Source organism: Carlito syrichta, unplaced genomic scaffold (assembly GCF_000164805.1).
Source record: "Carlito syrichta isolate Samal-C Ts95f unplaced genomic scaffold, Tarsius_syrichta-2.0.1 Scaffold304757, whole genome shotgun sequence".
Classification (NCBI taxonomy): domain Eukaryota; kingdom Metazoa; phylum Chordata; class Mammalia; order Primates; family Tarsiidae; genus Carlito; species Carlito syrichta.
In genome coordinates, this window is record NW_007248853.1 from 629,240 (window position 1) to 642,651 (window position 13,412).

Consider the following 13,412-nt stretch of genomic DNA (forward strand, 5'->3'; position numbering starts at 1 on the left):
TTAGTCTGACAGATTTCAGATAGAGTTTTACTGCGCTAAATTGTGTTTGAATGTAGTATCTACTTTCACACAGAAATGGAAAGTAAACCATAAATTATGGTTTGGAGTCGGATTCAGAATAAGAAGTATATTCAGTGTTTTTCACCAGGAGACACTGGAGGAATATGCCAAACTATGTATAGTAGGTACTTATTTAATTAGAAAAATTTAAATATTCTGATTGAGTTTAGTTAGTAGAGAATAACTCTTTAAAATAACATTTGATGACACTTTTTATTAGTTTTAAAGCATATTTTGGAGCTAAAAATAATATCATATGCACATTACTTGTTAGGGGAAAAGACAACAGATGTGATGAACACCATTTTTCTATATTAGCCTTAGGTGATACTTCAGGTTATTTTAGCACATGAGAGTCCTTCTTATAAACATCAGCAATTATATAGTTCTGGAGAAAATTAAGACTAGCAGAGGTTTCTTTTGAGTGAGAGAATTGCCTTTTTCCTATTGTTCCCTGGTGACCTGAATTCTAGGCACCTTTCATTTAAATTGCTTTTCCTTAGTGGTTAGTATTTTGAGAATGATGTTCTCTTTTTGCTTATTGTTTATATGATGGGTAGTCTTAAGGTTTAATGTTCTAATTGGCTATTTTAATTTTTGTTTCTGTTGTAAGATAGTCTATTGTCTTTAATACACAATAATAAGATTCTGTTTTACCCATTTTGGTACTTTTAGGGGACTTTTTTCCCACCCAGGTCACACGTCTGCATGATTCAACCATGGTGCTTTATTGGGGGCCCTGATACAAGAAATGTGATTGCAATGTGGCTGCGAGGGATAGGGACCCGCAGGATATGACCTCATTGACACAGCAGTAACATCATTCAAGCTTGCTAGCTCAGGATGTAAGCATCACAGAAGAGGCAGCATTTATAATTAGAAAATAACAAATGCATGGAAGGCAGTAACTGCAAAGAGAAGGCATTGCAACTTTTCTTGTCTTGGATTCAGTTCCTTGTAAGGGACAGAATACCATTCTTGGTACTATATTTTTCCATGTGTTAAATTTAAAAGAATATCTTGTTAGTGCATGTCGTTATTACTGAAATAAATTTTTTAAAAAACTGCTTGACATAAGCAGGCTTTGTAATACCGAGAAGTTTGTAAGGTACCTGATAAACTTGGTAAGTCAAAGTAATCATTAAGACAAAAAACAAAAAACAAGGCCCATATGAAGGCTAGTGTTTAACATTTTAGGAGGAGAAACTATAATTTGTGTAATATTAAAGGTGGAACAAAAAGCCAGCCTAGGTGTTTGCTATTTTGGGAAACAGCATCTTGCCAACATCAGTGGAAACTTAATGGGTATTTATTTTATCCTTTTCCTTCTATGCTATGGAAAAAGACCTATCCAGTTTGCTCACATACATTGTGAGCAAGCATGCACACAAGATACTTGTTTCCTAGTTTAAGTCATTTAATACATGATTAAAACAAAAATATTTTCATTCTACATCTCCAGAATATTTAATGTTATCCTCAAATTCTGTTACTTGTAAAAATTTTTGTTGTGTCCCATTTTTATGGTATGCACTTTTAGGCCTAAAACAAACCCATAAAGTTAGCATATTAAAATCAAGTTTTAGGTTATTTAGAAAGCCATCTAATTGAGAGTGGCAGTACCTTCTCTCTTTTTATTTTTCTGGATTCTTGGGTGGAGGTTTGTTACATGGATATATTGTGCAGTGGTAGGTTTGGGCTTCTAGTGTATCCATCACCAATGAGCATTGTACTCAATAGATATTGTTTCAGCCCTCATCTCCCTTCTCCACCTTTCCCCAGTTTTGGAGTCCTCAGTGTCTGTTATTTTTCCTTGGATGTCCCATGTGTCCATTATTTAGATCCCACTTACAAGTAAGAACATGCGGAATTTGTTTTCTGTTTTTGAGTTATTTCATTTAGAATAATCTATGTTGCTGCAAAGGATGTGTTTCTCTTTTATGACTGTAGTATTCCATGGTGTATATATACCACAATTTATTTATCTATCTGTTGATGGACACTTAGGTTGACTCCATTACTTTGCTTTTGTTAGCAGTGTTGCAATAAACATATCAGTGCAGGTGTCTTTTTGATACAGTGACAAAGTGCCCTTTGAGTTGGTAACCAGGAGTGGGATTGCTGAGTCAAATGGTAGTTCTATTTTTAGTTCTCTGAGAAATCTCATACTGTTTTCCATAAAGGTTGTACTAATTGACATTCCAACCAACAGTATATAAACATTCCCCTTTCTCTGCATTCTTGACAACATCTGTTGTTTTTTGACTTCTTAATAATAATTATTCTCACACAGGGAGAGGTTTCTCATTGTAGTTTTAATTTGCATTTCTCTGATTAGTGATGTTGATCAGTTTTTCCATGTGTTTATTGACTGCCTGTACTTCTAAGAAGTGTCTGTTCCTATATTTTGCCCATTTTATAATGGGATTATTTGTTTTGGGTTTTTTTTTCTTGTTGAGTAAGCGTTAGGTGTGTGAGTTCTTGGTAAATTCTGGGCATTAGTTTTTTGTCAGCTGCATAGTTTGCAAATATTGTCTCTCATTCTGTAGGTTGTTTGTCAATTATTTCTTTTGCTGCATAGAAGCTTTTTATGTTGTCTATTTTTGTTTTTGTTATATTTGCTTTAGAGATCTTTTCATATATTATTTGCCTTGGCCAATGTCCTGTACAGTTATTTTCTAGATTTCCCTTTTCTAGTGTTGTTTTTTTTTTTCCCCCTAGTTTCAGGTCTTAAAACATTTAAGTCTTTAATCCATCTTGAATTAATGTTTATATATGATGAAAGGTAGGGTTTCAGTTTCATTCTTCTGCATATGGCTAGTCAATTTTCCCAGCAGTATTTATTGAGTAGGTTGTCCTTTCCCCATTGTATATTTTTGTTGACTTTGTCAAAGATCAGTTGCTTGTAGGTATGTGGCTTTATTTCTGGGTTCTCTATTATGTTCCATTGACCTGTGTGTCTATTTTTATACCAGTGCCATGCTGTTTTGGTTGCTATAGGAGGGAAGCAATACCTTCTTAAAAGTACTCCTGAATGTAGTGAAATTTATTAATTCTTCTTTGTAATTAGTAGTCCATTTCTGGTACTTGAAAACATGAGAAATCTGCTTTTACTCTGCCAGCTAAGTGGAAAATAGTTTAGGCCAATTTTGAACGGTTATTTCAGGAAAAATTTTATAAGCATAATTCACCCCAAACAGTAATTTTTATGTGAATATGTCCTCTATTATTTCATCTGTTTTAAAATGAAAAAGAAGTAAAATTCTTTTATCTGTAACATAAGCTTTTGCAATAAATTCTACCAATATAGTAATGTAAAATTTTAAATGCTGAAGTGTCTTGAAGTCCTGCCTTCTAAGAAGTGACCCAGCTGGGCTCGGTGGCTCAGCCTGTAATCCCGCGCCTTTGGGAGGCTGAGGTGAGTGGATTGCCTGAGCCCGCGAATTCGAGACCCGCCTGGGCAGCAAGACCTCGTCTCTACAATAAATCAAAAAATCAGCCGGGCGTGGTAGCGCGCACCTGTAATTCCGGCTACTCGGAAGGCTGAGGCAGAAGGATCGCCGGAGCCCAGCAGGTCGAGGCTACGGTGGCCAGGAGTGGCCACTGCACTCCTGTCTGGGTGACAGAGTGAGACTCCAACTCAAAAAAAAAAAAAAAAGAAGTGACCTGGAAAATTTTAAATGTCTAAACATTGCGCCTTGTTGAACTTTAAATGTTTCATATTATGTAAATTATATATCCACCTAAAACATAAAAAATATTATATATATCTCCTAAACTATTATTACTATTGATTCTCTTAGAGCAAACAATTAATGAAAGGAACACTAGAAAGCTTTTTCAAATTTAAACTAATAATTGGTCAGGCATGGTGGCTCATGCCTGTAAACCCAGTACTTTGGGAGTCCAAGGCAGGAGGATTACTTGAGGCCAGGAGTTCGAGACCAGCCTGGGCAACATAGTAAGACCCTGTCTCTACAAAAAAACTTAAAAATTAGCTGAGTGTGATGGTGTGTGCCTGTTGTCCTAGCTACTTGGGAGGCCGAGGCAGGAGGATTACTGGAGCCCAGAAATTTAAGACTACAGGGAACTGTGATTGTACCACTACACTCCAGCCTAGGTGACAGAATGAGACTCTGTCTCAAAAAATAAAGTAAAATAAAATAATAATTGATGATATGAATAATAATTTTACTAATGTTTTGATAAGGTTGTGCAGGTTTCTGTGAGTTCACTGTTGAATTGGTATGACAAGAAAGTGTGTGCGTTAACTCTTGTGTGTTAGGGATAGTCTTCAGGACATCGGGTAAATACAAAGCCAGTTCCTTGGGAAAATTACAGGGCAGGTGATTAAATTTGGACAGCAGGCAAGTTTAGAATAGACTACATTTGGAGAGTCGAGCAGAGTGTTAGAGAATGTCCTAACACCTTCCTCAACACATCCCACCCAAACTCTTCCTTCTCCTCTGCCCTCCCCCTCATCCTCGCTGATCTGCTCCTCTTGATCTGATTTCCTGGCTAGAAACCTGTGACTCACCTGAATGTTTTCTGACCCAACTGGTCACTCAGTCATCCTATTCTGCCTCCTAAACACATTCCTTTTACCTGCCTGGTCTCACTGACCCTGACCCAGGAGGTTTTCTTCCTGGGCCTCCTTCCTGGCCCCTCTGCTTCGGTCTTGCCCCTTCCCAGCTTCCCGCCCAGTGCCTCCAGGGGCATAGTTAGTTCTCTGCCTCCAACAAGATAAAACCTTGCACAATACCCATGTTCTTGCCCCTGTGTATTTCCAGCCGCCTCATTTTACTTCGGCTTCGGCAGCACTGACTGTGTTGTGATAGCAGGGCATCCAGGGCTCTTGTACCTCTCTGCCTTGGTGTTTGCTGGCTTGACCTGTCTACAGTGCCCTTCCTCCTTAACTTTCTGCCAGATGTGCAAATGTATCAAACTCTGCCTTTGGGAACCTTTCTTGACTACCCCAGATCTAGATGTTTCTCTGCCTGTACCTCTACCATACTGTATATATAGTTCTAGTATCCAATTTTCAAATCATGTTGCCATTGTATATGGCATATTTTTGTCTCTGCTTTACAAAGTTGCTTGAGAGCCAGTTTGTTAGGAAGCCATCCTATATACGTTCACTGAATGAGCAGTGGTTGTTCGGTGACCATTTCTTATCTGGATACTCCCTCTTATTGAAAAATGTATTTCCCAATAATTCCAATGTTCATGTTTTATTTTTGTGAAATATCCCAGGAAAAACTCTTGTCGTCAAATGCTGAGGAAATACGAACTGAAAGAACTTTTATATAGATGTCCCTATTAGGGCTTTTAGATATGTCTGTTTAGATATAGGGGAAATAAGCTGCTAGCAGAGACTCAGAGACCTCTCATCAGCCCCTGAGTTCATTACCTACATTTTATTAACCCACACACGTTAGTTTTTAGTGCAACATGTAGTGGAAAGCACACATCACCCAGTGTCTGTTACCTTTATACAAAGAGGTTGATATTTGAGTGTGGAACAGGAAGAGATGAACACTAGGTAAACACGAGTCAGCAGAGATCTTTGGGGTCTTCGTGCATCCTAGAGCAATACCATCCCCTTTATGTAATGCCTCCCCCACCCCCCAAGGTGCCAGGGCAGGTTCACCTGCACATCAACAGTGCTATCACAGTAAACTTTGATAAATATTTGATGAGTAGGTCAATGAATACACAAAAAACTAGACAACATTAGTTACTGAATTGTGTGTAGTTTTGTGTTTCACGGAGCCCAAGCAAGGTCTCTTAGTAGTCTTGTCTCTAATCTGATTCTAATAATTTGGAAAACCAGCAGATTCAGTAAATGTGTGGCTTGTTTGACCTTAGAACGAATGTGTCCTCAGCTACTAGTATGTAATGATGGTTAGTCTGTGTCTTGATGGTTAAGCCTTTCTCTTAAAAATTGTTTTTGGTCTCGAGCTGGGGATCTGTATGCCTGTGACTTGAGCCTGAAAAATGGAACTAGTCCTCCTTACCAAACTACTTTCTTTAAGAAGATGATAAATGAGTTCATTGGGCTAGCCTTACATTTTAATAAGTTGAGGTTTCTGAGAAAAAAGAACAAAGATATCAAAAAGTGTTATCCAGCTGTTTTTCAAGTGAGCAAATATCTTTGGTTCAGGATTTTGTTTTCCCGATGGAGGTTTCGGTTTTGTTAGAATGAACCTCTGTAAGACTAGATCAGGCTGACCGGGGCAATTATCTTGTTGAGAGAAATCTGAATTGATATAGAAGTTAACATTAATTTTAAGTTTTCTGATTAAATTGATCCTTTGAAATCAGAACATGTCCTGTTAATAGATATAATAAACACAGTGTTTTATACCTTTAAATACAACTGCATAACCAAAATAGTAACATGCTGATAAATAGGATGTAAGGGCAAGTTTGGGCTCATATTATGCTAATTTCATGTAAATAATGAATCCTGCAGAATTTAAGAGAAAGAATGTTATAAAGTGTATTTATGAGCCTTGGGGATTTTAGCATAATTGGGAATTTTTGCATCGTTTGTGATCTTCAGTTGAGCTGGGAGTGAGGAGAGAGGGAAGGATATGCAAACTGGGTCACTGGCTGCCATGTGTTATGATTTTGTCCTTAGGGTGCTCAGTATGTGGAGCGGAAGACTGAGGTCACAACATGCTTTTCCTACTCCAGGTGGAAAGCAGTCTGTTTGCCTATTTGCTCTTATTTTAAAATTTGAAAGCGTGTACTCCTAGAAGAATGCATCAGTGTATTCTTTTCTTAGTTGTAAATCTGTTCTGAGTAGTCATTAACAAAACCTGTGTAATCGTTTCCTGTCTAGGTTTCCCAAGGAAAAATTCTAGATAGGTTGACTGTTTTCTTGATGGCTAGGTGTGCACTAAAGATTTATGCGCTCAAAATTCATTTTAAGTATCTTTTAAAAGTAACTTTATTTAATTTTTAGTTTTATATTTAATTTTTGAATAAGTAATATGTTTACTCCGTGATCAAAAAGTATAAAAAATGCTTTAGGATTCCTATAGCTATCTGCTTCCTATTCCCTTCCCTGAAAAAGTAAACATTGTTAGTACTCATATATTTTTTCTGATATTTTTGTTATATACTTATAAGCAAAAGAATAAAAAAACTTAAAGAATATTTTCTCCAAAAATATTAATATAAAAGATTAACCTCTTCGGTTTTATAAATAATTATAACCTGACAGTTTAAAAATTCTATTGTGTTAAAAAAATAAGGGCTGAGCTTGGTGGCTTAGCTTGTAATCCCAGCATTTTGGGAGGCCGAGGCGAATGGATTGCTGAGCCTGCAGGTTCAAGACCAGTGACTTGGCAAGACCTCGGGTCTACAATAAGTAAAAAAAATTAGCTGGGCATAGTAGCTCGTGCCTGCAGTTGCGGCTACTTGGAAGGCTGAGGTGGAAGGCTCGCCGGAGCCCAGCAGGTCAACGCTGGGGTGGCCATGAGCGTGCCACTGCACTCCAGCCTGTGCAACAGAGTGAGACTCCAACTCAAAAAAAAAAAAAAAAAAAAATTGGTTAGCATGGAAATTCTAGAAAAAGAATCAGATGTTATTAAGAACTCAGGAAATGATAAAGCAATTATCAAAAAGTGAATTTTTAAGTAATTATTGGTAGGACATACAGCAATGATGTCTGTCAGGAGAATGAACTTATTCATGTTTATATATGTTGCAGTCCATTCTAGATGGGCAAAAAATTTAAAAGATATTTTTGTTCTGTTTGTTTTTATTAAAATTATATAACACATGAATGTTTATATGTAGACTTATCAAAATGAGTTACCAGATAATGGACTCAAATGCTTGAATATAAGCATTTTGTTAAGTTTATTGCATAAATATTTTATTTATGTAATATATTACATCTCCACCCAATCTACTTTCCAAATGTGTGGGAGCAGCAGAGACCTTGAGTCAGAGGCCTGGGTTCTGACTTTGAATCCATCCTGTAGAAGCCGTCTACACCCAGGGAAGCTATTTCACATCCAAGAGTCTCATCTTCCTTATCTAGGGCTATTGGGAGGATCAAAAGAGAGGAAAAGTGAGAACACTGAACAGTAAAGCACTATGTAATTATTATATGTTATGTTGTCACATAAGAACTTTTAGGCAATGTCATAAAGAAACACTAATCTCAGATATATGACAAGTTGCCAAATATTTATTTTTCATAAGATAGTAAATGACTGGATAATATTTGTTCTTTATTCAGGACTTTAACCTTATGACAATATTAACTTGGTTATTTTCTCCATCTACTATGGAAGTGACAATTATTGATAAGCCACTATTAAATAACTGCTAGTAATAAAGAATAACGGATACATGTTTTTCCCCTCTTTTCAAGTATTGTGAAAACACAATGAATATTTTAGTCATTTTAGAACTAGTAATTGTCAAGTATTAATACGAATATGATCCTTTTTTCTGTTTTTTAACTTAGAGCATATTGAATATATTTTGCCATTGGTTCTTGGAATATGAATACTGAGACTTTGTTTATTGTTCTTTAAGCAGTCACTGTAGTAGTTTTCCTCTTTCTGAGAAATTAGAGAAATTACTAATTGCTTAAAATATTGTCTTGGATGTGGATGCCATAGCAAAAGCCTGTTAGAATAAAGAAACTTTTTGTTTGTTTGTTTCTCATTTTAGATTTGTTATTATTTAACCTGTTTATTTCAAGAAGCTAAACAGTTTGTTTCCTGTTTTTTCAATTCTGTTTGGTATTTAAAGTGACTGACACATTTGGAATGCCTCCAAAGCTGAACAGTTTCTTATTTAAAATAGAGCAATTCCCAGGACACCATGGCATAGGAAGTGAATCACTTAGCATGCATCTTAGATGGATTTGGGGTATTAGCATATGCTTTTTAAAATATTGAAGTAATTATTATTACTTGGGAAAAATACTGGCAAAGCTTGTTTGAAAGAAAATTGAATGTATAGTCAAGTGTATAGTACTCTTAACAGTGAACTTAAAGATATGGGGCAAAATGTGAGTACCTTTTAAGTGTATGTGATGATTTACTGGATTAGGAAATGACTCATGTGTGGCATAAATCTTTGTAATGATCAGGCCATCATCAGGGAAAGGATGAGAGGTTTGTGGAAAATGTATAGGAGGAGAGAAAGGCACTTAAAGACCAACCGTTTGTGATTTTCTTACAGTATTAGTGATCAGCATAGTCAGGGTTCTCGTCAGTCACAGTTCTAGTTAGTTGTAAGGTTTCTCTATCTATTCAGCTGGAAAATTAGAGATTATGAAATTGACATCATTTTGCACACAATTTTTATGTTTTTAGGTTGCCAAATCTATTTGTTTCATGTTCCTAATTCTCTGCTCCATGTAAATCTTTTAAAGTCAGAACTGAAGCCATTGTCTGTGTTTATGAATTCCAAACATCTAGATCTCTGATTAATTCCAGTTCTCATCCATATGCATTCCTTATATAAACATAACTTAAATGTGTTTCTGTGGCTTATCTAGTTGTTTTTGAACCCATGTGGTGGTGATTATAAAAATTAACATCACATATTTTTCTGCCTATGTTAATTCCTCTTGCAGTTGAAAAGGGCAGGCAAAAGAATCCCAGGAGTTTATGTATCCAGACACAGACGTCTCCAGATGTGCTGTCCTCTGAAAAAACACTTGAATTGGCTCAATATAAAGCAAAATTTGAAAACCAAAGTGGATTTATCCTGCAGCTCAAGCAGCTTCTTTCCTGTGGCAATACCAAGTTTGAAGCACTGACAGTTGTGATCCAGCACCTGCTCTCTGAGGTAAGGCTGTGTACCTTCCAGATAGTTTTCCTCACCGAGGTGGGAGAACACAGGGGAACAGTGCACACATGCCTGTCTTGGGAATTTCTTTGAGTTAATGATTGGGAAGCTCAGGAATAATTCATCCAGTTATGCTCTTGTCGACTCACTTGAGACCCGAGTCAGTCTCTAGGAATTTGGGATGGAAGCATTTTCTTACTTTTTTCCTCCCCCAGAGTCTCTTGGTTAGAATGACAACAGCAGGAAGATGATTACCTGTTGTATTGCTATATGTCTCTAGACCTAAATTAGCATTAACTTTTTTTAACTTAATTTTTTTTGTCTTAACTATATATAGCTTTCTGTATCACACTTAGTCTAATGCTTTAAAATGTAAGGTCAATTGTAAGTATGGGTTCAAGAACTTTTTGAGGAAACTGCCAGAATTATATCTGGGGACCTTTCTAAAATTTCCACCCATTTATAATATAATCTGTGGCACAACAAAAAGCCAAGCAGATCTTCTTTATTCACTTACTCTTCCTTGGTATTCTACAAGGATGTCATTCAGGAACTGATTAAAATTCATTGAGAAAACCAAGTTTATATGAATGTATGCTCCTGACATCACAACAAAAACTATAATTATCCAAGGGGAATACTGGGATGAAAATATAACCTGAGCTCTTTAGGAATTTTTTAATCACAGCTTTAAAGATCGATGTATATGAACATGACACCTCAAAGGAAGAATAGTTTGGTTGTTTTGTAGTTCAGTTCAATCTGACAAACCCATACTGATTTCATACAGAGGCCCCTGGGATGTAGTTGCTTATTTAGGGAGGTGGAGACAGAGGTGGGTGAGACTTGGTCTATGCCTTTGAGGAGCTTCCAGGAGAATAGATAGTTCAGATGAATACTTTACAGTTTTGTCCATATATTTTTTTGAAGGGTAGGTGGAGACATTTACCTTGTTTTTTAATTACTAGTAGTATTTAAAATCATATTTTGGCTTCCCTTTAATATGTAAGGAAGGAACTTAAGAGATAGTTTATATAACCAAGCAAACTAAATTGGAAACCATATAATATCAAATGTAAGGAACAATTAATTTTTTAAAATTTAGAGATAAACCAATTATTTTGTTTTACTATATCTTTTCTGACAGCCCATTTTCAGTTATTTTCTCTCCTTTATCTTCCTCATGACATCAGCCATCAAGTCCTATCAACCCTCATCCCACAGAGGTTTTCCCCTTTGTCCATCTTTGCTATTCCTGTTAATGCCATCCTTGTTCAGACCCTGGATAGCTGCCACTAGACTATGACAACAACTTTTTAATCAGTATTTAGGCTTGCACTCGTTCTCCCCTATAATCCATCCCAAGCATTGCTAACACCTTTATCTTCCCAAAGCATTTCATTCTGCTGATTAAAGCCCCCAGTGGTTCTCCATTATATACAGCTGATCTGTCCAGCATGATAGCCACTAGTCTAATGAGGTTATTGGATTTCAAAAACTTAAAATGAAAACAAAGGATGTAAAATATCTCATTAACAATTTTAATATTGACTACATTGAAATGATGCTTTGTTTATTTTGGGTTAAATACAATATATTATTAAAATTTTTCTTTTTTTATTTTTAAGAATTTAGTTAAATATTTATTGAATAAATGCAGAATAAATGAACTAAGGGGAAGAGGTGTTTTAACCTGAAAACACAACAAACAACTTCCAATACTCAGAGGGCTGTCACACAAAGAATAAAAGACTTGTTCAGTATTTCTCCAAAGGGCAGAACTTGAATCAAGAGATAAATATAAGCAACCAATAGACTCCAGGATGGTTGTACAAAGTGTATCACTTAATAAAAATTTCTCTTTTCAATGTGGCTACTAGGAACTTTAAAATACATACCTGACTCACTATATATATATTTTTTGATGTCTCTAGTTTATAACTTGGATTATAAGACTCTCTATAATTTGGTACCAACATCCTTTTTCAATGTTACAGTCACTGCCCAGATCCTCCAGCTGTTTATAGAGATGAAGAAGCAAGAGAGATTTAACATTTGTTGGATATTTATTAATTGCCAGATAGTTTTATTTACCTTATTAAATCCTCACCAAAAACACAATTAGTTGGAATTCACAAATAAGAAAATTGAGGCATGGGGTTGTTAAGTAACTTGCCTTTTATCAGATAGCTAGCAAGAGGACAACCAGGACTTAAACTCAGGTCTGGGACACTGTGAAGTCAAAATGTCCTACAAACTTTTATAGGTGTACTTCATCGTTTGTTCAAATACCATAACTGGTTCACTGCCCTTGCCCCTAACACCTCTGGGTTCAGATCCGTTTTACAACATCACATCACCATCTGCATTTAATTTACATAGATTCAGTACACAAACAATGAAAGTAAGAAAAATGCAAATTAAATAAAGAAGCCAGTCCCACCTTTCATGCCCTCCAATGAGTGAAGGACCCAGAATAGATTCGAGAGGAAGAACAGAAGTCTGATCTTCCTTCAGGTGTCTGCTCAAATCTCTATTCACCTCTTGTGGCATGAACATTATGTACTCTGTGCAATCCTAATGTTTAAAGATACTTCTCCCCTGTATAACCTGGCCCCTAAACAAAAAGCCAAGTCCTTTATCAGATGCTCAGTTGAAGAAAGAGTAGATCCATTACTAGAGGAAAATTTCACTGGGTTGGGTATCCAGAGACACCCTTTGTCAGTCGATGACACAGCAAACTCTTAGTGAGTTTCCAAGACACTTATATACTGTGTGTGAATGTTACCTTACACCTAAATTTAGGACCTAATATTTATAAAATTTTGACTCTGCTGAATGCAGCTCCAAAATGTCCTCTTTCATGAAGACTTTCTTGGATCTTCTGTATCTATGTTCTGTCCATCTTTTGGATTCCAGGAACACAGATACTTCTCTCTCATTCTCTACTTTATATTAGAGGTATCCATCTAATACTTGTCTTTGCTTTTTAAGATAGAAAGTTGACTGAGGGCAGGTTCTGCATCTAGTTCTTTCCTATGATACCTTCCCAGAAGCCATAAGAAACATACAGTGCATATGTGAATGAACAAATGAATGGAGAGGATGAATGTAAGATGAACAGCAAGTCTTTCTGTAAATGTCCTTTGTTTTTTCTGTTTTGTAGCCAATCAGCAAATGTTTACTGGTTGCCTAATTTGTACAGTGTACTGTTATAAAATTTTGGAAAGGAAAGATATAACCGGAGGAAAGTTAAGTAATTTAAAAATTTTCCTTAACCCTTTAGTTCTCTCACACCCATAACAGAAGTAATATACTGTGTGTATGTATGTGTGTATATGTGTATATCTATACATATATGTTGTGTGTATATGCATTTTATATATGTATAATATACATATTATGTCTTTGTATACATACATCTTGTTATTGCTAACCATTCCTAAATGGTTTTGGAGCATTTGATTATGGGTAAAAATGATTGATTATAGGGAATCTTGGAAATATCACTTATCCTTTTGTTGCAA

At 36.0% G+C, this 13,412-nt stretch overlaps 1 protein-coding gene across 4 annotated transcripts in view; it reads left to right on the top strand.

Annotated features, from left to right (window-relative positions):
- The window catches only part of MTUS1 (microtubule associated scaffold protein 1), a 114,187-nt gene that overhangs the window by 65,977 nt on the left and 34,798 nt on the right, over positions 1–13,412 (top strand). For all 4 annotated transcript variants that reach the window (XM_008060884.1, XM_008060885.1, XM_021713834.1 and 1 more), the window contains one exon: positions 9,671–9,885. In XM_008060884.1, the coding sequence (XP_008059075.1) occupies positions 9,671–9,885 (215 nt within the window). The remainder of the gene's footprint in view (positions 1–9,670; positions 9,886–13,412) is intronic.